Here is a 25,573-nt window from a genome sequence, read left to right on the forward strand (position 1 = left end):
CAAACACATGTTGGCCATTGATCATGTGAGGCCCACTTTTGAGGCCTAAATGATCAACAGATTGACACCTTTCGATAATGACTTGATTGGCCCCTTTCGAACCAGTTTTATTTTAAGGCGAAGGGCTTCTGATAATGTCACCACGGCCCCAGGAACCATCGACTTCATGAACTCCACCATCAGGGAAAATTGACTCGAAAATGGCGTATGATAAAAAGGAATAGGGTTTCATTAACCGATTCTCCATCCTTTCAACATCTCAAATAATTGAATTAAATTATCTCCGTCCTTTCAATATCTCCAATAATCGAATTAAACTAACCACAAGTTGCATTTCCAAGATTTTCTCGTTGTCCTTAATAGTGACATGATCGGCTCTATTTAGCCATCTTGCAGGCTTGGATAAGGATTACCTTTCCTCTTTTGTCTCCACTAGAAGAGGTAGTCTGTCCAAATTGCCTTTCTTTTATCTGAAAATTTTATTATTCTTATTGGATCGATTTATTTCTCTTTTTTAGATTCATAATTTAAAAATCAATTAGAATTTTATTGCTAGTTCACTGTTTGGATTGCGTCATGCAATAGAATTACTTTTTTTTTTTTTAATTCTAATTGTATCTACATATCCCAATTTTTTTTAGGTTGCTAACTTAATGGTAGAGTACTCAACTTTAAGTTCAGGTGTGCATGGAATCTCTTGTCTCATTGAAGATCAATACCATGTTGATCACCGGAAATCTATCGAAGGTGCAGCTTTCGATAGGGATAATAAGACGTTGACTTCTATTCTTTATCGGTCCCCAAAACTTTAATTTCGGCGGACTGAAAGCCAAGGAGCATATTCACATCACGAGGCCGAAACGTTAGTTGACTTGACATCCGAGTTGCCAACTTTGACACGCCACCTAAAAGTGTGAATGCATCGTTTCATTCGTACCTCCACACGGAGCGGCAGATCCAGGATCTTTTAGATTAGACCAACTACACAAAATATTCGAGGAAGAAGTTGATGGGACGCGAAATATTGAAAAATTATTAGAAAAATGCTTTACAAGTTTGTTTTACAATTAGAAATATATCAATGGTGATTTATTATTTCAATGAACCATTTCTTCGGACAAAAGAAGATTATGTAAACATTCATTCGAAATCTCACTTAATTGGATTCCATTATGGAAGACATAATTTTTTATGAAGAATTTGTTAAGATATATGTGATCCGTGCATCTCATATCATGAAAAATGAATACAAATTTTATGACTACTATTTAGTATCGACAATAAATCTGAAAAAGTATCTAAAAATATTCAATTTAGATATATTCAAACATGAAAATCTTAACCACCTATGATTCCATAGACATTCTTTTCCTTTCTTCTTAGACTCTATAAGATCAAGTAATCCTGAGACATAACATAGCCATCCCCCGACTAAATAAAGTTTCAAGGGAACTCTTTGGTGTTTCTCTTACCTTAGAATAATCAAGTAGTCACTCTCTTCACGGGAAAAGAATGATGGACCACAATGTGGCCACGATTTAGATGGCCCCAGCAACCGAAACGCGAGACATGGCTGCTGTCCATAGCATACCACGTTGCGATATTCATGTACAAAAACAACATCATAGTCCATAAGAATTACTCGACCATAGTTCAAATTTACTCAATCATTACACTTATGACGTCATCTTACAGTTGAATGACGTACTTCTCTCTCATGCTTTTTCTCGCTATAATTAACGAAATAGTGCGAACTGCTGGGGACTGACATACGAACAAAGCACAAGACATTACTAGCACGACTAGCAGATACTAAAAGGGATTGACATATATTAAGGTGACGCTCTGTTTTCCCCTTATGCTTTGTGAGGGTGAAGCCGGACCGGGAGACCCTTCGCCGGCATAGGCATCGGGTCGACGATGATCTTCTCGTCTGCGAGGAGCTTCTCCCACTTGAACCTCTTGACCAGGTTGTGCATGAACACGAGTATCTCCAAACGAGCGTACTCCTTTCCGGGGCACATTCTGGGCCCTCCCCCGAATGGGACGTACGTGTACGGCGCGGGCCCCTTCCCGTCGAATCTTGATGGGTCGAACTTCTCCGGCTCTGGGAAGTACTCCGGATTTCTATGCGCTGAGTGTGCGCTCCAGTATAACTGCAATTCTTACGAAAAGATATTTAGATGCAGTTTGAGGCTTTTGGAATTTTAATGATCCAAGCATATGATTTATAACGTGTACGATGAAGCCCCTTGTTTCTTTTTTTTTTTTTACCCTTTTTATAATCCAGAGGCATGGGTGTAGAGACAGAGACCCGAATACCTTCTCTTATGGATGTTCTTGCATTATTATTGGTATTGACTACTGCGTCATGTCTATATTCTTGTCGGATCGAAAAGGGAGAGTGAAGAGCTCACCTTCCAGCCCTTTGGAATGGAGAAGCCATTGAAGACGAAGTCGTTGAGGGCTTCCCTGAATGCGCCTTGGAGGGGAGGAGCGAGCCTCATGACTTCACAGGCAACGTTCCACGAATACCTCATCTTCTGAATGTCGTCCCAGTTCAACAACTCGCCCGGAGCTTTTGATTTCGCAATCTCCATTTGTTCTGAAAAAAAAAATAGTAAAAAATCATTATGTATCTTATATTACTTACTTAGTTATCATCATTTATTATATTTTTTTTCAATGCTATCGAATATGATAATCTGAAAATGAGAACTCTTATGACGTCATTTGGTTGTTGTGGGGCACGTCAAGCTCATGGCCGACTTATAATATGATTATTATGACGATAATCATTGAATAAAAATCTGGAAAAAAACGTGGTCGCACCACAAATGACACGCAGAAGAAGTTGAAAGGCCGGCGGTGCAATTAAGAGACGGCAGGAAATCTCAAGTTGGCATCGAATTCATTGAAAGCCGTCCTTCAAACCTAATTTAATGGGCGCATAAAATGCACGAGTGGTTGTGCCATAAATAAATCAGAGAGCCGCATAGATTCACGTGAGTTCAATTTTGTTTTCCTACTAAAAGAAATATTAATAAGGCATGGAAGCGAAATTTCGATAATGCATAAACCATTGAATTTATTATTAGCAATTATAGAAATAAATTAAACTTTCTACTTAATAATATCATTAATAGAATTTATTAGATTTAAAGATAGTGGTAGGTAATAAAGTAAAATCTCCGTTCTAAAACCACTATAAGGTTCATTCCCCTGGCCTTTTTTTTTTATCATGAAATTATTTTTGTTTTGAACTTAGATGCATGCGATTGATATTTAACATTTTGGACTCTTTTAAATGATTCCGTGATAAGGTATTAACACAAAGTTTGTTCATGCATGTGACTCTCTAGATAAAGATCTTCAATCCTTGTACTGTGTCCTCATCAATGTCTTGACAGATTTCGCTGTAGCTCTATTCAACGAACGTGAAATCAAATCACATCCGCACGAAATATAGGTTATTTATATCGGGTCATCGTGGAAAACTTTATCTCATTTTACTATTGTAGAGTACAATGTGTGAGGGGTCTAATGTGCAAGTTGTCACTATGCCAATCGCTAGGGTCCCAATTCCTTATGAAAAAGTGAAAAGTGCGATCTACGCTAACCTAGTCAATTGAGATATCTTTATAGCCTAACTTTTAAATTCCTTTTATACAAATATAATTTAAGTAGCACTAACACCGACATGTAATATGCAAACACGACACGACACGATACAGTGACATGTCGTTTCTCCAAAAATAGAGAATTTCGACATGTTATGACATATTGTATTATATTTTTCTGATTATTTCAATCAAATTAATTTGATTCAAATTCACAAATAAATAAATAATAAAAAGCCTATAATGAATTTACACTAAAAACATTAAATCCACCATTTATTAATACCATTTATTGTTTCAATTTTACAAATTCAACTCCATTCTAATATTCATAAAACTTAGAGAAAAAACAAGCAATTCACATTTTGAACTCGTGTGTCAAACGTGTTGGAAGAGAAGAGAAAAACACTTAGAGGTGAATTGTGTATCATAGGAAGTGAGAGTTAGAAGAGAAGAGAAGATTATGTTTTTCTTCTTTTCTCATTTATTATTTTTAGTTCTTAGTTTTCCTCATATATACATTATGACCCATGATTTATTGAAATTTTTTAAAGTTGACATCACATGTCTAAATCACGCGTCGGAAAGTTGATTAGATATCGGATTTCTTGACACATTTTAACTGAATGTCCGAGAGTATTCGAGATTGTCTAAAAGTGTTGGACACGTGTTGGAGTATGCGACACAACACGAAAGCTCTTAGAAGCTGTCAATGGACCTAGAATATAATTAAGCTTATTCGACTCCACATGCTGACTTTAAAGCTTTGGAGTTAAATTCAAAAGGTAATTCTCTACAAACCAGTCTCCTTAGCTTGCGTCTCTGACTTTCTTCTGTTCCCCTCACGTCTTAATATATATATTCGAAACAATGACTTTAGACTTTATCAATAAATAATTAACAAGCTAGCGAGATCTTCCCAACAAAAAAAAAAAAAAAAAAAACGCATTTCACAATTTTGGTAGGTTCATGTTTACGGGCGGATGAATTCATAGGATTCGCGCTAGAAAAATATAAAAGGGAAATTTTTTTAGAACTTACCGCTGTAAACTCCATCGTAGACGTCAGGAAGCTCCGCCAGATACTTGACGATGAAAGTGCAAGCAGCGCTCGCTGTGTCATGGCCGCCAACCAACAACCCTAGGATCTTATCGGCAATGTTGAGCTCGTTCATGTGCTTCCCCTCTTCATCTGTCGCCAGGAGCATGTGCGACAATATGTCCTGTGTTGCCGAGGCCTTCCCTTCAGCCAGGTCGATCTTCCTCTGCTTGATGATTACCCTCAGCTCCTTCCTGATGAAGTTGGAGGCATGCTTCGCGCGGTTTAGTGGCATCCCCGGCAGGTCGATCGGTACTGAGAACATCCCAGAGGCGAGGACGTTGAACGGGTCAGCGAACTTGGCGACGTGGTCTGGGTCCTCAACGCTCATGAACAAGCGGCAGGCCAGCCAGAACGTGTACCTCTTGGCAAGAGGGAACACGATGATCTCGTCCCTGCCCTCCCACCCCATGGCGAAGTGCCGCTGAGCGATATGGTCCATTATTCCGATGTAACTGTTAGGAATATCCAACCCAAAAGGTCAAGCTACCAGATAAAAAGAGACTAATATGTATGAGGGATAGATAAATTCCATAAACAGGCGACATGAGCTACTTCAACCGTACCGTTGGAGTGCCTCAGGCTTCATGAAGTTGGGGAGCATCTTCCTCATCTTCTTAGCCTCCTCCTTGGAGGAGGTCTGGGTGGAGGAAGGGAAGACCTTGTTGATGGAGTCGGGCCACCACGCTGTGACGAGCTTGTTCTCATTGGAGAAGAGGAACTTGTTGCCGGCAGCGCCGCACAGGACAGCAGTTGGCTCGGCAAGGATGGAGGTCTTGAAGACCTCGGATGAGTACCGGGCGATGCGGTCAAAGATGAACTTCTCGGGGTGGCCCTTCCACCCGGAGGACAGGAACTCCAGGGTCTCGCCGATGAAGGGGAGGCCGGTCTTGCCCGGTGGGAGGTTGGCGCCGGTGAAGTGGGCGATATGCTTGTAGGTTATGTAGAAGAGGAAGAGGGTGATGAAGGAGACGAAGAGGAGGAGGAGGGAAAGGTAGAAGTGATCCATGGCTCGTTTGCGTTTGTTTCGTGACTTTCGAGCTTTGGTTTAGTGAGTTCCGCAGGGTGTTTTTTATAGGGGTGAGGGATCGATTGCGAAGAAGGGTGGTTTCAAATTGTTTGTGTTGGGTAGTGAACACTGCGATGATAGATAGTCAAATAACTCATGCTCAAGGGAAATTCACAATTATACTTCGGTGGTCAAGTCATAGCTGGTTGCTTCTCTTGTGCAGGCAGGTTGAAAGGTCCTCTTTTGTGTCGTGGACCGTAACCAAACGAATTCGAGGAAAATTAATTTATAATAAGTTTTTTGGATTCTTAAACAATTGAGACATAAAGTAGCCTAATTAGTTTACGACTAACTCCACCTTTATTAGGTTTTGATAATTTTTTTAATTTGAAGTCCAAACAAAATAGACCAGCTGTCTTCCATTAATATGTTGAGTAAGATTGGTGATCCCTCGGCACTCACGAAATCGACAGCAAAAGATTAGTAAAGCGGATCACCTCGCTACTGTGTTATGCTTTCAAAGCATAGGAGCCTCTATCATTGCGTGTATCGATTGGAGGAGCTATTCGGATCAATTTCACGCCTTTTTAGGATAATAGATGAAAGCTTTTCGATTGGCAACTTTTCAATCCAATTTCCAATAATCGTGATGAATAATCATCTGTTCTACGCTATACGAATCTCAAATAAGAAAATACTTTACCAATATCTTCGCTCGCGCAACATACGTGTCCGGTTGGAGATAAAGATCTGCGATTTTCTTTGTAAGAAAAATTGGGATACGAATGTCAAAGGTAGAGCGTGTCCAATATGAAAGTTTGACATGTTCTTTATGAGAACGACGGCATTTCTGATCATTTAAGTGGTGGGCACTATGCCGCTGAGTTTAGATGTTGGCTTTCTACTGTAGTATTAATATATTTTTATATCTTGGAATATGTTTTGTTTGTGATCCATGTCTGTATTTCTATTACTAGTTGGTCACATGTTGCAAACTATGTCATCACAAGTTGTTTGATTTTGTGAGCAAATCAGTTCGTTCCGGTTCCATTAAGGTGTGAGCAGAGCCAGTCTGTGGCCGCTACACTTTGACCGAATACTACGGGCCACGCACGCGGTTTCCATGGCCTTTCCAATTAGAATAGCAACGAGAGAATCGGCAATTCAATTTGACTAACAATAGAGAGAGTTTGGTCGACCAAGTTTAAGTATTGCTTCTAATTCCTTTGAAGATAGTAGGACAAAATGCGTCATCTAAAGTGGATTTAAGATGCTTTTAGCAATCGTGTTGAACATTCCTTTGTCCATCTTTTGTCCCAAAAAGTTGTCTTCTTGTTCCGGTGAAAACAACAAAATTTTGATTTGCCTCTTTGAAATTGAAGGAACCTTTGAATCGAGAAAATGCCGTGCATCCGGATTGGTGATGGAATCGTTTGAAGTTGATGCCGAAATTTGTCACCAGTAGATGGAAAATTTATTGCATAGAGTATATTGGGTGCATAATGTATCGAGGAATGTCGGAGCCTTTCCTTAAGTTGGATCATCAAGAGGAAACTATTAAGTGCGCAAGAATGGTTACTCATCAAAGAGATGTGTCATCACTTAGTGAGGACTTTTCCAAACTCACACCAATCGAAACTTAGGGTTTTGATTTAATCATATTCTTAAACATGCAATTCAATTCATTTAGGAGCCGCTAGAAACCAAGTAAACTGCTGGAGAACATTTTACTTCAACCAATCAGAGATTTATGGATATGATAACTTGATTACACTAAATGAATCTAACACTCTTTATGTATCTTTTCTTTTCTTCAAACATTTTTGCAAGTACTCTTGGCCAATTTTAATCCCAATCCACTAACAAATATGTAACACTCAATAATTAAAGCTGTAAATAAATAAATTACTTGAGAAGATGAAAGAACTTTGATGCGCTAAGTAAATTAAAAGCGAAGCTCCATTATCATCCAATGCAACAAAGATCCTGCAAGATGTAACGGAAGCAAACAATAATATGATCACATTCATGACCTAAACATAATTTCTAAATATAATGATGCAATGTTAATTAATTCTTTTTGGTTTTTTATTTTTTTAAGCATGACTTAAATTAAATATAATGACTACATGCATCTATTTAACATGCATTCAAGAACTAGTATTACATCTAAATGACATGTATACTATGTTAATAAAATAAATGCAACCTATATGCCATATTAATGACATGAGTTATTATGAATCATAAACTTGACCATAATATTTAAACCATCTGAGATTATTTTTGTGGCTTATTTAAAATACTAGACTTTAGGAAACTAAACTTGAACTAAATGACTTTTATCTAGGAAAGAAAAGTGACCTAATGATGCGAGGTTAACTTTTTTAGATGCTTCATTTTTTCAACATGAGTGTCGCGACCTAACTTCGGGTGAACCACTTAGGGTTTGGCTAATGGATTACTAAGCTTAACCTTAGTTTGGGCTCTTCCAAGCCCATACAAATTCGCGACTTAGGTTCAAGTATTTAACATACATGAGATTATTAGCTATGAATCGCCACTAATCAGTTTATGATATGCTAATTAAACACCGAAGTAAAATAATTTAGAGACTTTGGGTACAGAGACTTGATTATATCAGATTTCTCTAATACCCTTTCCGTACCATTCTTTTATTTTAAAAAATATCTTTGTAGGCAGCTTGAATTGATTTTAATTTACTTCCCTAACATGTGAGGTGATCATGTGGATGTGCAAACCGCCAATTTAACACCCAAAAAAGCAATAAATAAATTACGGGACTTATCTCGTAGTAACAAAAGCATCCGCAATGTTAGCTCAGATTTCACATCAAAAGCCCTAGATATGATTCCTAATCAACACGCAGTCACTCAATCTTTTTAAAGGATTTTCTCCTGTTTAATAACATCTAATTTATGTGCAATGCAATTTAACCAAATGACCTAATAATGACGGATAATTTTAATTAAATGAACCTAGCAACAATCACTAAATGACATGAATCTAATTCTACATGACATGCTTGATATTTTTGTATTTTATTTTATAAAAATTCGCAATTAAAAATTGCTAAAATATAAAAATCTAACTAAAGTGAGATATTATCTATTTTAAGTTAGGAAATAGACCAATTTGAATCTTATCTTAACCTAGAAATTTATCTCGACATGCAATTTAATTCAAAGATATTATCTAACCTAGATACCATCTAAACATGCATTTTATTATAATTAGAAAAATATATAACTATTCTATCATGTAATTCTATTTAGGAAATCAATTTTAATAGACATGATATGCAAATGAAATCTTTTTTTTTTGGGACAAATAAAGCAATTAAAAGATAAGCTCCAAATCATTCACGGTCATCAAAGATATTATCCATCATTCAAATTTGGAAACGATATATAATCAAACTTGATTATTTCGCTAATAAAATTGATAAGTTGATCTTAAGCCTTAAAGATCAAGATATCAATTTTATTCCCATGTGATTAATTATCCTATCTAAAGCCTTATAGATGGAGTAAAAAATTGGCGTGCGGTTGCAAATTGGGAAATAAATCATAATTGGGAATACACCGATAATTCAAATATGCACGTAAGGTATTGAAAAGCATGTATTAGGCAATAAAATATCAAAATTAAAAATTTAGATAAGATAATTACCTAATTTCGCAAATAATGTTACAAATTTGAACCGAACGGAATTCGCTCAACGGGTGATGGCAGTGCGTGGTGGTGCTCGGCTAGATGTGGGGACGGGCAGCCGTGGGGGGAGGAACAATTGACGTTCGGAGCTCTAGCGAGGGGCGATAGTAGGCAGACTAGCAACGGGCAGGGTAAATCAGATTTGCAAGGGCTACAACGGGACGCAGAGGGGTGGCAACCGGGGCAAAGGACGGTAGGCAGAGTCATGGCGGAAGTGACTTGCTGCAGGGTAACGCTTGGAGGTCCTGTAGGCGGCGGACGAAGGCGTCAGCGAAGGGACAGTAGCAGTGGGCGTCGGGGTTGTCGCAACTGCAGCAGGCGTCAGGCACTAGCAGAGGGGAGCTATTGCAGGGGGTCGCTTGGAGACATGGCGGCCGACAGAGGTGACGGTGGACGCGGTGACGGGCGAGCAGGTGAAGGCGTCGGGGACGGTGGCTCAATTGTAGGTCGCGAACAGAGCAGGGGTAGCGGCAGCGTCGCAGGGGCAGTGGCAGAGGTACGGTGGTGCGAGCACGGCGGCACGGGCGCGGAAATCGGTGCAGGCGCTCGCTGATGGAGGCCGGCGATGGGTGAGGACTCCCACACGAAGAAGACACTATTTGCTTCTTTTTTTACTTTTTCTCTCACCTCACATCTCTCTCACGTCTCCTCTATGTACATTCTCTCTACCATGCTTCAGCAAACGGACCACCCTCTATTGACTTTGACCCTTCCCCTAAATGAACGAACAAAAAGAATTTTTCCCCTTTTGTCTTGAGTTTTTGACCTAGAAACCAAAAGAAAAGCCCCCTCTACGAAGTGATGAAAAGAGAAGCCACCCCCCTCCCCTTCTCTCCGTACGCAACCCCTTTTATAGGCTAAGGACTGAAGCTTTTATCTTTGAAGATTTTCTCCTGAATGCAATATTTCTTTTTATTTTCGACATCTCTTCTAGATTTTCTTTACAAAAAATGAATATTATCCACCGATTTTATTACATATTGCCAAAGCTTCAAGATTGCAATAAGATTTTTCTCAAATTTCAAATCTTGCAAATATGAGCTCATAATATCTCATCGAGGATATTGAAAAATCTACCGTCATATCACCGAAAATATAAAATCTCCATTTCTCACAAGATAATTTTTGGTCATCAATAAATAACGGGCTCGGGCTAATTTGCTCTCTTCGTGGGCTTAGTCCAACTCATCAAATTAAAGCTTTGAATCATCAAGTTGAATCCATCCGTTGTTGGTCCAATGCAAATAAAAAAAAAAGCTCCTAAAACTATATGCTATGCAACTTAATTCTAACATTTTTGCTTTTAATCCCTAATTTTTTTAATGTGATAAATAACTAAATGGGTTACCAAAATTTAGGTGTCGACAGTGAGTAATGCATGAGATATGTTTTTCAACTAATCTACATGATATGATTTTTTTATTACACTTATACTAAATTAAGTGACCCAATAAATGATGTGCGACACATGACATGCATACTATGAGACTAACTAATTCGATATGCAATTTATATGACTTACATGACATTTTTTATTTGAATTATATTTTATCAAAAACTATAAACTATCCTAATTTTATATGAATTCTAATATTCACTATATGAGACATGAATTATGAATGCACCAAAACTAGCTCCTATAACTGAGTATTGCTATAGCAAGAGCTTATGAGCTCCAAGTTAGGGCCGTCTCATTTGTCTAGTAATCTAGGTGGGCTGGCAAGCCTTATTTTAACATACAGATGCCCACACAGTCAACTCCCCCTAGTTCCTCTTTTTATATTTGTCTTACCCAAGAAGAGGGAATACCCTTTAGATGCTTTACATCTAGGAAGTCTCAAGGATTGGATTCAACCTGCATAAAACCTTTTAAAGACTTGCTTAGATCCAAATTATCTTAAGTCTATATGAATTATAAAACACACTATACGAGACATGAATCATGAATGCACCTAAATTCTACATATGTAAGTGACATATTATATGGGATATATCTGTGACAATTGATAAACCTTGACATGCAAAGATATGCCTTAACCAAATTCATTAACATAATTCATTAACATATTATTTCAAAGTAGCTAAAGTCTATTTAATCAAGCATCACATTATAAATCTCACATGAGACTTGTTGATACCTAATTTTTAGTGGACGCATCATTAAAAGGTAAGAAAATCGAGATTTGGGAATCTAATTGCGACAGAGCCTCACCTCATGATCAAAAAGTGTCGTTTTTCATTTCTTTCTATTGCATTATCCTTTTAAAGCAATTTCTAGCTCATTTTTATGAAAAACCCAAAAAAATCAAATGGTTGACTTTTGAATTGACTTTTTGGTCAACCATTTGAGTAAAAGTCAATCGTAAGTCAAAAAAATTGACTTTTTACCCTAAAAATTCCATTTAACTTAAAATTCACTTTTGTTAAATCAATTTCTTGAAAATTCAAAGATTTGACCAAAAATCGACATTTTAGGAAAAGCTAACTAAATGGTTGACTTTTAGTCAAATATTTGACCCAAAAAAATATGAATATAAAAAATGCACAAATATATTTCTTTTAATACCAATTTTCCTTTTGGGTAAATTTTTTTACAAAATTCAATTAAGAACCTTGGTTTCTGTATTTTTCAGTTTTAAGTTCTAAATCGACCAAAAATAAAATTACTTTTATTCTAGTCATAATTATGAGTAGTTAATTATTTGACATTTGGTTTAGAGACTATTTGAAATTTGCTTGAGCATTCAATTTCGTGATTTACCAAGTCAAAATGCTAATTACCATTTTGAGCCTTAATTAGGGGACCAAAATTGATTATCTATAACTTGTGAACAGACGATTGTTTCTCATTCATTTTCTTAAGATAAGTCTAAATTCAAGATCGATTTTGTGAAATTCACACAATAACTCATTAATTTGAAGAATTTTATTATTCTAGGCATCAAGCAATTAAGCTTCAATCGACAAAATTCGAATTGACTCATTTATGGCTATGGTTTGATTTCATGAATCTATATCCAATTTTAATATTAGGCTTAGATCCATTTTTGACCTAAGCTTGAGCGCTTCAATTCATGGTCAATTTGAATATGATAAGTGTTCTTACTTATGGGTAGCTCATTAGGTATGACAATTATGATACTAATTGAGTTCAATTTTAGTTAATTTGCAATATTGCCAATTGAATTGCAAATTTTACCATTTTAGCCCTTTAGGCCAAATTCAAAATACCCATGGTTTCGACTTGTTGTTTTTCATGATAATCATTCAATTAGGTCAATAAAAAAACTCCTAGATCACATTCATAAGGTCTGATTAGCTTAATTGTATCTTAATTGGCCAATTTCTTCTTTAAAAAAATGATAAAATTGCTTTTCAATTTGGTCATTTAGGGGCCAAATTGCATAAATTTTTTACCCACAGGGGTCCCAAGTTGACAAAATAGTAGGAACTGGACCAAACCAGTCTAGAATTGGTCAAAATTCGGCCGAATCGGATCGAATCGGTCTGGCCCATCTAACCGGTCGCCGGCGAGACTAGCTAATTCAGGCCCTTGCTGGCTGGTTCTTGGCCTCTAGCCATCGGTTCTGAAACCTTCTCCATACTAATTTCACTTCTACACCTTCAATTTCTCAAAATTTTACAAATTGATCATCGAATTTCATCAAATTGCAAATTAACCCATAATTGGATATTTTGACGCAATTCCCGATTTTGGTTTGGTTTGTTGCAAATCAAACCCAATAGATCAATTACCCGATGTTGGCACCTAAATTTTGGCGACCCGTTTAGTCATTTATTGCATTAAAAAATTAAGGGTTAATTTTATCCTTGAAAAAATAGTCAATTGCATAACATATAGTTTTAGGTGTATTTATTTCTTAATTTGCATTTACATTGGGTCGGTGACAAATGGGTTTGATTTAGTAGTTCTAAGCTTTAATTTGGTAGGTTGGACTAAGCCCACGAAGCAAGTAAATTGGCCCGAGCCCGTTTTCTTTTAATGACAAAAATTACCTAAATGGAGATTTGAAATAATATTACGGTGGATTTTTGGAATTTAAGAAAATCGGGTTGCAATCTTATCTTTAGGTGATAAAATCAAAAGATGTGGAAAAAAAGTGATATTGCGTGCGAAAAAGAAATCTTCACGGATGCTGATTTGAAAAGGAAAATAAAACCCTAATCTTCAGCCTATAAAAAGGTTTTTTACGTAGGGTTTCGAGGAGGCCACACAATTGATATACACGGCCGCACATGATGGGGTTTTTCTTCGTTTCGTTTGGGGGGAAAAAGAAAAAACACACGTTCATTCACGAGAGAAAAGAGAGGATTGTGTTCGATCAAGCTTTGTCTTTACCTGTGTCATTCTTCTTTGCTGTTGTCGTGATGTGTTCTGGCCTCAGCGTGCACCGAGTTTTCATGTAGCAAACTATCAGTCTCGGTGAAGCTTTCCGGCAACATCCTGGCGCAGCCTTCAGCAAATCTCAGCCACATCGACGAAGTTTTCAGGCCAACGCCAGCGTTCCAATAGTCACACGGGTTTCCCGAAGACAGTCCAGCAACCTCCAGGCAATCCCGACAATTTCCAACGAGCTCACATAGCAATTCCAACCGCTGGAAATTTGTCCCATAGCTGGAGGAAGTTCAAGTGCCAGAATTTGGGAGCGCACTATTTGTTGGTCCAAGCTTTAAGAGGAAAAAGAGGTTCCTAGTCGAGCACCGTAATTGCCCAGTATATCTGGTCCTCTTTGCCTCGCCGACAAGAAGCCCTTGTGCCGACCACCGAGCCAGTCCTGATCCGGGAAGGTCACACAGAGAATCACTAGTGTCCAAGGAGGCAAAGCCGCTGGTGATCACATCCTCATAACGAGGCTGTCTCACCAATTCGAATTTGGGATTCAATTGAACATACGACCACAATTGAGAAAGAGACGTTCTCCACGTTAACAAAACCATAGATTAGAGAAGGTTTTTTTTTTCCCTTAATCTTTCCCTGCAGGTCACAAGAGCACACGCCTCACCACTCCACTACGTTCAGGAGGGCATGCAAAAGAAGAAATATTCATATTATAAAAGAATCGGTCAACAAAGGGTGGGGGTCTTCATGCGTGAAGTTCGCCTGCAACTTCAACGCCCACGACTGCCGATCCATCGTTGACCGCCACCTGCTGATTCTATGCCATCGCTGCACCGTCGTTTGCTGCACCGCGCTGCGACCCTTTGGTGACGGTCCGCTACGGGTGATCACCATCGAGGATCTGTTGCCCGTGTCCCACAACGGCAACATCGCCTGCCCGCACTGCTTCAACGTCAAATTCCACTCCCACGAGTGCTTTCGGAGTCCTGACGATTTCTCCGAGTTTGGGCTGACATCCCCGATACAAGTCGCATCCGCGCGGCCTATTAGGCCATCTGCGGAATCCCCAGCAACGACGAATACTGGTCTTTCTTTGCAGGTTTCCTAGTCGAGCCAAGCACTGCCATCCAGCTGTCCGAGCCGAACTGTCCGTCGGTCCAGGTTTGCAAAATCAATATTCAAATAGGTTAAGCTTTCACGTGAAGATGAGCATATAGTTAAGCGGTGTAAGGAATCTGTTTAGTCAGCTTATACACATGTCCTGATCGTGTATTAATTTGCTTCCGCCGATTGCATGTTTCCCTGCACTTGCATAAAGAGTCAAACCGCATTAATTGAACGATGAAGAGAATTTAGGCAACGTACGAAAAAAAGAAGAGAGGTATGTGGACAAAGTTCGGTGGGATCGGCTGTGGATGAGGCCAAATAAAAAGCACCCTCCCTGTTCCTTCGAGATCACTAGCCGCAAGCTCTATCTCCACGAGCTCGCCCACACCGCGAGCCGTGTAGCCTCCACCATTCGTGAGCCCCTTGCCGCTGGTCCACGGTTTCGAGTCGACATCCCAATTTGGAAAAGTTATCGATGCGATATCGAGAGCTAGGTAAGATTTTTGATTGATTCGATTTTCTTATATTTTATTGTCCGATCCATGGGATCGCGATTTATTTTGAATATTAGTTCGTTATTGCTATATCCAAAAATATTTTGAATTCTCATGAATTCGGGGATTAATCCCTAATTTCATAACGTGCATATAATTGACAGTCCGATTTTCACGCTCGAAATCCGACTCGCAATTGCACGGAAAATCGCCAATCCGATCTCATGCTCGAGATTCAATTCGCGGTTTTATTTAAAATTGACCAACCCGATCTCATGCGCGAGATATGGTTTGTCGATTTTTGGATATCAATCTTATCTTGCTCTGATTTGCCGTTGTGTGCTTAGTCGGTTTTGTTTTCGTAAAAGGAAAAAAAAAAATTTAGAATTAAGGCATTCTTTGCATGTCATGGCATATTAGAATAAATTGCAGGTTTTATTTTAAGTTTAGATTGATTTTTGCATCTTAGGTTAGAGCTTGCTAGGTTAAGATAATATCTTAGTTTAAATTAGGATTTAGTCCGACGTGATCCTTAATATAAGCTAGATAGAATATTAATCTAGATAAACTTTGTCTTAGGATAAACTAGTTGCAATTTCTAGGATAGATTGCATTTTTTAGAATAGAAAAATCATGTGCACGTCATATAGAATTAGGCCCATGAAATGCACGTCATTTTAGTGATTGTCATTAGGTTCATTTATTTAGAAATTGCCCGTCATTAGAATTAGGTCATTTTTGTTAATTTAGATTGCATATTTAACAATTGCATGTTCATTAAGAGATCATAGAATTTTTATTCATATGTTTAGGACATGTTGCCATGCCATATCATTTCATATTAGATTAAAAGCATTGCATTGCATATGGATTATAGTCTCGTTTAATAAATGAAAACAAAAAGAAAGAAATTGCTTGTTAATTAGAAACCATATCTAGGGTTGTTGATATGGATTTTAATTTAACAATGCAGATGCTTTCGTTGCTTTGAGGTAAGTTCTGCATTATTTAATTGCTTTCTTGGGTGTTAAATTGGTGGTTTGCGCACCTGCATAAACACCTCACATGCTAGGGAAATAGATTTAAAATCAATCCAAATTGCTTGCCAAACATTTTTCAAAATAAAAAGAAAGGTACCGAAAGGGCGTTAGAGAAATCTAACGTAACCAAGTCCCCGTACCCTTAGTCTCTAGTTCGTAGGAGTAAAGTAAATCTCCCGTTACTTTACTAGGGTTTCTAATCGACCCACCAAAAATAGATTAGTGGCGACTCCTAGTTAAAATTCAATTGCATGTTAACAATTCAAACCTAAGTCGCGAATTGGTATGGGCTTGGGAGAGTCCGAGTTAAGTTTAGGCTTAACAATCCATTAGCCAAACCCTAGGTGGTTCAACCCTGAAAAAATTGGTCGCGACACTCGACAACCTAGAAATCATGATGGAGCCTTCAAAATGGATTTTTGACTGTTGGATCGAAATTTTGATTGTCGGGTCGAACCGACGGTTGAAATCGCTTAATGTGAGGAGTATATAAATAAAATGTCTTCCATTTTTAGAGGAGGGCTTCATTTGGCACAAAAATTCTCTCTCCTTAGTCTCTCTTTCTCTGTCTCTCTCTCTTCTCTCAAAACTCCTGCCCAAAACATATCACTCTCTCTCTCTCTCTAGTTTTGGTCCATCTCTTGGACCGGTTTTGTTCAAGGCTTGAACCGGCGGTCGTCGGAGCCCCCAAGCATCTAAGCCACTGGTGATCTGTAGTTCCAAAGGTCTTTGGCCTTGCTATGGATAGAGATGACCAGATCGGTTGCCGGATCTTCATTGGCAGCCCAATCTTCGTTGACAAGTCAAGGTCGATCCATTTGGAACTGATTCTTCATTTTTTCTTTGAGCAGGTGGTTTGATTGATCCCAATCCAATTCATAGTGGTTTAATCTACATTCTTGGAGTCCCGATTGTGATTCGGCGGGTTGATCTAATTTATCGCGATAGAAACCGACGAAAATCACGACGAAGGTAACGATTTGAAACTTGAATCCGATAAAGCGAGATTGAGTTAGTCGATTGGGGATAGGATTCAAGATTAAGAGATTTTACATGCTTAAAATCGATGATTATGAATGGTGCAATGATTTGTGGATGATTTGAATAATTATTGTGTTCTTGAGCCTACTTTGTGATTTTCGTAGGTCTATACCTAAATCACTATTTTGACCAAAACGAGGTCCGAAACGACCTCATTTCAGCTTGAGTCCTTTTAGGATTAGATAATAAACATCCCAAGCTTCGAAACAGTAGGTTGCACGCCTCAATCAAGTATCGTTTGACTCTCAAAAAATACCTCTGAAGATTAACGATTTTGCAGTAGTTTTGTTCCAAATTGTCTCATGCATCTTCTGTAATTTTTTTCATGATTTTTGGATATTCTTAATTAGGTTAGATTTACTCACATCTAAACGTAGGTCAATCTGTTCCGTATTGATCTATGATTTTGTCATTTTTGTACTGATTTTTTGTTTTGAGTTATGGAACAACTTTTCTTCATGAAAGTTTATTGTAAAGGTGTTTTGCATATATATTATTTTGTTAATTTTAGACATGTTTAGCTAGGTCAAAATTGCTTAGATCTGAATATAGGTCAGTCTATCCTGCATTAATCTGAAATTAATTTTGATGAATTTGAGTCCATAAATGCACCTATTTGGTCTCAAATCCTTCATGAGAGTTGAAATACATGATACATATGTTTAATTAATGCATTATTTACAAGGTTTTTACATTGGCAAAGTGAGTCAAGTGCATGCATTAGAATAAAAAATATTGTCCAACATGTGCTGGAATAGTTTGTCGGTTTTGTCATTTTTTTCCACAACTCATATGATCTTAATTGAGTTTCGAATTCTTAATGAGAAATCTTCATCATTGCATGCTCTGTATGTGAGATTTTTGGTAGGATTTATGCATGTCTTAAGGATGGCCGAAATCATACTTGTTCTGTAAACTTAATGCTGAAATGAAACATTGTCATATGTGCATATTTCTATATTTGTTTGAGTCATTTAGGGATTAAATCTTACAATCATGCATTCTTGTTGATTGAACCGCATATTGCAAGATTTGCATACATATTTAGGTCATGTCCTTGGAGTATCATCTTGCACATGAAATTTGTCTCACAAAGTGTTCATAACACTATGATTTCGAAGCATATCATTAGGAATCATGAATCAGTTTATGAAGTCATTTAAATTGTATGATATTTTGCATGCCGACTTAAGATTAGATGATTATCTAAAATTTCCGTTGCATCAAATCCTAAGTCCCGTGTCATTTCTTCATGTTGTTTGTGCATTCTTTGAGTGATTTTGAGATTTTCTAATGAATGTTTATGTTCTGTTTTCTTAATTATTGATGCGCACACTTTTAGAGATTTCGATTTTAGGATACCAAATTGACCTAGTTTGGACTCAAGGTCTTCTAGGAAGACGTAAGGCACACTTAGAAGTTTTCAATGCCGCTAATTTCATGTTAATCGCTCATTGTTTAAACCAATTTTTAATTCTTTCAAAGCTAAATCACAATTTGGACAATGGATCAAATTCGGACACCTGTCCTAATTCCTGTTTGGACAGATCTTTGATATTTTTGTTCCATTTTTTCTATTTGAAATCTGAACTTGGCTTCTTAATGAAACTTACTTGTCATCGTGTTGGCTATGTTATGTGTAAATTTGATGATTTTTAGACTTGTTTTGATATGACAAATCCTTGTGACATTACACTTGTTTTGATAGGACAAATTCCAGTTTACTTTTGTCTTTTTTACACAATTAGTCTCTTCATAAGTAACATGAAGTCTATCCCAAACTTTCTTAGTTGTTTCACATGAAGAAATTCTATTATATTCAGTAGGAGACAAGGCACAATATAAAGAATAAATAGCTTTTGCATCAAAAGCTTCTCTTTTGGACATTTCCGTTCGAGACATAGGAGCAGAGGGCTTGGTTTCTTTGTCTTTGCCATTCTTATTTAATGTAGACGCAGCTGTAGGATTGATTCTTTTTTCCACAACATCCCATTACAAGGGATCCAACCTATCTTGGTTTCCATAAGTAGAGCTTCTTCATATAGAAAGTTCTTCTCTTCAAGATCCAATTATCAATCAATTAGATTGAGTCAATCAAATCTATCTTGATGTAGAATCCAAACTAGATCACTAGCCGTTATATGTTTAGGGCTTGTGTTACGTTTTGTCAAGTTGTTTCATTCTGAATTTGCTACGTTTTGAACATGTGTCTTGTTCTGGACCTTGTCACATTCTGGACTTGTGTCTCGTTCTGGATGTAAAGTCTGAGAGTGTTCTAATTGAAGTAGAGTCTAAGTGTCTTCAGACTGAAGTAGAGTTTGAGTGTCTTTAGACTGAAGTAGAGTCTAAGTGTCTTCAAACTAAAATAAACTTTACAATCTGGACGTAAGTCTAAACATATTTTTTTTCTGAACAGATTTACCCTAACGGTCTGGACACAGTCTGAATAAGTTTAGCTTAAATATAGAGTCTGTTTTCTGGTTCTTTCAAGTAGAGACTTTGATAATATCATTTACATGTTCTATTATCTGCAAAGTTTATTACTCAACCATTAAATACGTTAGTAGCCTTTGATTTATTTTGTCATCTTCAAAACATCATAAGAGATTTCCTTAACAATCTCTCCATTTTTTTTTATGATGACAAAATAATCTCTGAATATACAGATGTGTAATCACACTTTCTAAAATATTGATAAATCAATCATCAAATTTTAGATTTTCAAAAAATGTGATTTGAATCAAAAGACATTAAATAGATTGAGCATAACACTGTATAGAAAAATAATCGCAGCTCAATATTATGCAATAAATAATATTAACTAATCAACACATATGCATATTTATATTTTCTCCCCTTTCTGTCATAATCAAAAAGCGATAACAATGAAAATAATATTACATAGAAAATATAAAATAATAATAAATATGTCTTGCACAATTTCCAAAAACAACTTTTACAAAGTAAGTCGAATATTAAAGATATGCAATATAGCTCACTTCAATCATATATAACAGCAAATATCCAACAAAAATCACAGATGCATTATAAAATTCACTTACTATTTTTGTCATAATAAAATGATAATATCAATAAGAAAGTCATTAATGAGAAAATGTAATAAAAGATGTACTAACTGGAAGATTTTTTTGGAACTTAACAAGTTTTGTCGCATTTACCTTTTCCTTCCTTCCATAATAATCAACATCATGATCAATTCAAAAGATTTTTCCATAATTGATCAATGTTCCCCTCACTTTGTTGCCTTTTTGAGTTTGATCACGAATCTTTCCTTTCTTTTGGATTCGCTTTCTCTCCATTTTGTACGACACATAAGGGATTTTTCCTCAATAATTTGCAAAAACTTTGCACAAGGAAGAGAATCTTTGAGCCTCTAAAAAATAATATATAATCTCCATAATTTTCAGATCGGGCTTTCCAAAATCCATATGGAAGATTCTTTTGCTACCTGCAAATTCTTGTATAACAGATAACAATCCTTGCAAAAATATCATGTAATACCTTCATCTCATTTGCGGATCAAACTTGCTAGATATAAGATGTCTTCTAAAAATATAGCAAGAATATCCATGAATATGCAATAATATCTTTCAAGATCAAAGGGATTTTCTTAACCAGAAATCTCAAAAATATATTATTGATACATTTGGCAAAAAAAAAAAAGTAGATATTTCTATCACATGCCAAATCAAGTAAAAACTTGCAATACCTCATATTTATGACAAAAGATATTTGCAATATAAATAATATATAATTCATAGGCAATCATCTAAATTCATGATAAATGTATGCAGAGATTTGCAAGGCAGGATAAAATAAATATTCTCTTGCCCATGGCGTGAGATACCTTTTTGATTGCACCTACGTGAACTCGCAATCATTCTTCCCTTATAAAATTTCCTGCAATGCACTCATTTCCTTTTTTTGTATCCATCAATTTGGATCCTTCCATTTCATTAGAGCAAAAAAGAAAATCTTTAAGAATAATCAAATATTCTTTCTAAACTCATCATAACAAAGTATTTAAGGAAAGAATATTATGCACAATAATATCTTGAAAAAGAAATTCTCACTTGGTCATAACACGATAAAATCAAAGAGAATAAAATCCTTGAGTATCTAAGAATATCTTGTATAATAAGTTAATATCTCATAAGACAGGTTTCTACTATGAAAAATATGATAAAATATGATAGCATAAAATCAAACCAAATAAATTTAATTGTCTCCAAGCAAGATATCAAAAATAATCACACGATTCTTTCTTCAATAAATCATAGAATACGGTCATAATAAAATCCGAATCAACCAAGGCATAAAGAGGATCTATCGAATATCAAGTATAATGAGAATTATGTGCCCAAATCAAATTGAGAAAAATACATTCCTTACCAAATTCTCTTTCTTCTTTTCCTTATTTCCTGCAAAAATAACTCATCTTTTCTTTGGTACTAATTTTTTCTTGGGTCCATGAGAGTTAGTAGAGTATGCTATTTTTACCCAATATTTCTTAATAGATCTCCAGACTTTAGGACATTCTTTCTCAAAGTGTTCTAAATCTCCATAATTTGAACATTTGAGAGCTTTTAGACCAATAGGTTTTGTAAAGATTCTTTGAAAATGCTTCTTGTACGCAAGTTTAGGATGTCTTTGTCTAGGTCTCTCCTTAACTTTAGGAAAATCTATTAAAAAATCACTTTCCTTATTGAAACCAAGTCCCGACTTGTTATAGTAAGGTACTTGTATGGAAAGGATATGCTTTAATATTTTTGAACCCTTTGAAAATTTTGTTGAAATATTTGAAAATTCCTTTTTTAAAGAATCATTTTCTTTGACAAGTAAATCATGACTTTTTTTTTTGTTTGTAGAAAATCCTTTTGCGAAATTTCAAACTTTTCTTTTCGAGAAAAATCCTGTTGCCTAAGCCATGAATTCTCCTTTTTTAGTTCGGAGATCCTTTTAAGAGAAGATTTGAGGTTTAAGCAAATCTCATTTATATACTTTGAAACTTTGATAGGAATTTTTGAATGACTTACCTCGATTTTCTCATTGGATTCTAAGTCTATGTCTAAGTCGACTCGAGCCCCGAGTCCGTGTTCGAAAGTTAGATTCTAATTCTGAATCTAATTCTGATTCCGAATTTGAGCCTGAGTCTGAATGTGCCACCAATCATATATTTCCTTGCTTGTCATATTCTTTCATGGTTCTTTTCTGCCCATTCTACTTGTATTGTATTCTTCCATTGAGTTTCCTTCATTTTCTACTCAACTTTTTGAATTTCTTGATCATAAAAGCAAGTTCTTCGTTGTCCATGTCATTTTCTGAATCTATATCATCGGAATCAGCGTGAGATATTAAAGCGATGGACTTCTTACCTTCGGGATCTTCATCATTGATTTGTTCCACTTTGTAGGATTGAAGAGTGCTAATGAGTTCATCAACGGAGAGTGGCATAATCCTCTAAGTCTCCCAGATTGAGGTCTTAACATGGTTCTAATCTTTTGAGAGACCTCGCAAAAGTTTGTTGACCTTCATTGGGAAAGAAATTGGATGACCTTGATATGCCAAACCGTTTACAGTTTCTATAAAACGATTGAACATATCTCCAATCGACTCTTCTGGCTTCATCTTGAAGGATTCATATTGGCCAAGTAGGAAGTTTACTTTTGTCTCTTTTACATGATCAATCTCTTCATAAGTAACATGAAGTCTATCCCATATTTCCTTACCTGTTTCACATGAAGAAATTCTATTATATTCAGTAGGAGACAAGGCGCAATATAAAGAATAAATAGCTTTTGTATCAAAAGCTTCTCTTTTGGATATCTCCGTCCGAGACATAAGAGCAGAGGGTTTGGTTTCTTTGTCTTTGCCATTCTTATTTGATGTAGACGCAGCTATGGGATTGATTCATTTTTCCACAACATCCCATTGCAAGGGATATTTGGATCTTAGAAATACCTTCATTTTGTTTTTCCAAACGTTGTATCCATTTCCATCAAAATAGGGTGACTTGGTGTTGCTTTGCCCTTTCATAAGTCATGGTGCCAAGATACTAACCATAGAAGATCTTTAGTTCAAAAGTAAAAATACTTTAATAAAATGAGCACTTGGCTATGATACCAATTGAAAGTGCTAATATGAATACCTAGAGGGGGTGAATAGGTGTGAAGAAAATTTTTCGCAAAGAATAGTAAAAATATTTTACTTTTGAATCTGAGTCTAAAGAACAACAGACTTTGAGCGAGTTCAGACTTTAGCAATTAAATAGAATTATGAACAAAATAAAGAGATCAAGGAAGAGAATAAGAACACATAATTTATAGTGATTTAACTTAGATCAAGCCTACGTCCACACTCTCACGCTAATAGCCTTCTGGCTGGATTCCACTATGTAATCAACAAGAGATTACAACTTTGAGTGTAAACACTCAGTGGTAGATCGCATTATCTCACTAAATCACTCTTTTGGTATTTCTCTCACGATCATAAACGTTTAAGCTCACAAGAGACAAGTGTATGGTTGAAAGTCACTCAGACTTTGGAATTATAAATTTTACGCTCCGTCTCTTACTTGCTCATTGGTCCTTGATCTCCTTAAATACTCCTCCACTTCCAAACTAGCCGTTAGATAGTATCTAGAGAATCATCTTTCAATCTACCCATTGAACAGATCTGTATCTAGAAGATTTGGTAGCCGTTGAGTGATAAAAGTAGAATCCCAAATTGATTATGATCACCCATATAAACAGAATCTTGGTTTCCATAAGTGGAGCTTCTTTGTATAGAAAATTCTTGTCTTTAATATCTAATTGTCAATCAATTAGATTGAGTCAATCAAATTTATCTTGATGTAGAATCCAAACCAGATCACTAGTCGTTATATGTTTAAGGCTTGTGTTACATTATGTCAAGTTGTTTCGTTCTGAATCTGCTACGATTTGAACATGTGTGTCGTTCTGGACCTTGTCACATTCTAGACTTGTGTCTCGTTCTGGATGTAAAGTCTGAGAGTGGTCTGACTGAAGTAAAGTCTGAGTGTCTTTAGATTGAAATAGAGTCTGATTTTCTTCAGACTGAAATAGAGTCTAAGTGTTTTTAGATTGTAATGGACATTACAATCTGGATGTAAGTCTGAACATATTCTGCTTCTGAACAGATTTACCCTTAAGGTCTGGACACAGTCTGAATAAGTTCAGCTCCAACATAAAGTTTGTCTTCTAGTTCTTTCAAATAGAGACTTTGATAATATCATTTACATATTCTATTATCTGCAGAGTTTATTACTCAACCATTAAACACGTTAGTAGCCTTTGCTTTATTTTATTATCTTCAAAATATCATAAGAGATTTCCCTACAAACAAGTGCTATAAGTCATAAAAAAAGGATTGGGTAAGTGTCTCAGTGGGACCCTCACAAATTTGACTTTTGTATTGCATTTCTTTTAAATGATTGATCTCGACATGATGTCTTGTTTTTTATTATTTTGATGTGTATACTTGTTTCTTTCTATTGTATGCACCTAGTTATAAGTTTCTTAGATTAGGTTTAGATTAGGATCCTAAAGATGGAAAAAGCGAGAAGACAGTGAAGGTCAAGTCCATTTCGACCATTATCATGTACTATTCATTTCACCGACATATGTCTTGGGTTCAATTTGTTGTATAAAACCCGATGAATTGCAGGTTTTCTCTTTTCTTTTCTTTTTTAGTGTTTTTCAAGACAAGCAATCATCAGATAAATAATATATCTAAACTAATCAAGAAATTCATCAAATAAAGGATTTAAAATAATCAGAAAAATAATCCATTGTCTCACGGGTTAAATTAACGATTATTTTAACCCTAAACATCACCACATATAAGGAAATTCAAAATAATTAAAAAAATTGATCCAAGATATTACGGATCAAATTAATAATTATAATCATTTAATAAGTTACAATACTATCAAATGCCCAAAAATTAATATAATTTAAAAAATAATTCGACATCTTATGAATCAAATTAATAATTACAGTAATTTTGAGCAAAACGCTGCTGATAAT

General features: G+C 36.1%; 1 protein-coding gene across 1 annotated transcript; it reads right to left on the reverse strand.

Moving 5' to 3' along the window:
- Positions 1-1,609: 1,609 nt before the first annotated feature.
- On the reverse strand, positions 1,610-5,874 carry LOC104437292 (beta-amyrin 28-monooxygenase). Its single transcript, XM_010050213.3, has 4 exons — positions 5,285-5,874; positions 4,662-5,173; positions 2,418-2,605; positions 1,610-2,156 (listed from the first exon to the last, which is right to left on the reverse strand). The coding sequence occupies exons 1-4, from the start codon at positions 5,725-5,727 to the stop codon at positions 1,857-1,859; spliced, it is 1,443 nt and encodes a 480-aa protein (XP_010048515.1). The 5' UTR covers positions 5,728-5,874; the 3' UTR covers positions 1,610-1,856.
- Between the last annotated feature and the right edge of the window lie 19,699 nt (positions 5,875-25,573).

This window comes from Eucalyptus grandis, chromosome 3 (genome assembly GCF_016545825.1).
Source record: "Eucalyptus grandis isolate ANBG69807.140 chromosome 3, ASM1654582v1, whole genome shotgun sequence".
Classification (NCBI taxonomy): domain Eukaryota; kingdom Viridiplantae; phylum Streptophyta; class Magnoliopsida; order Myrtales; family Myrtaceae; genus Eucalyptus; species Eucalyptus grandis.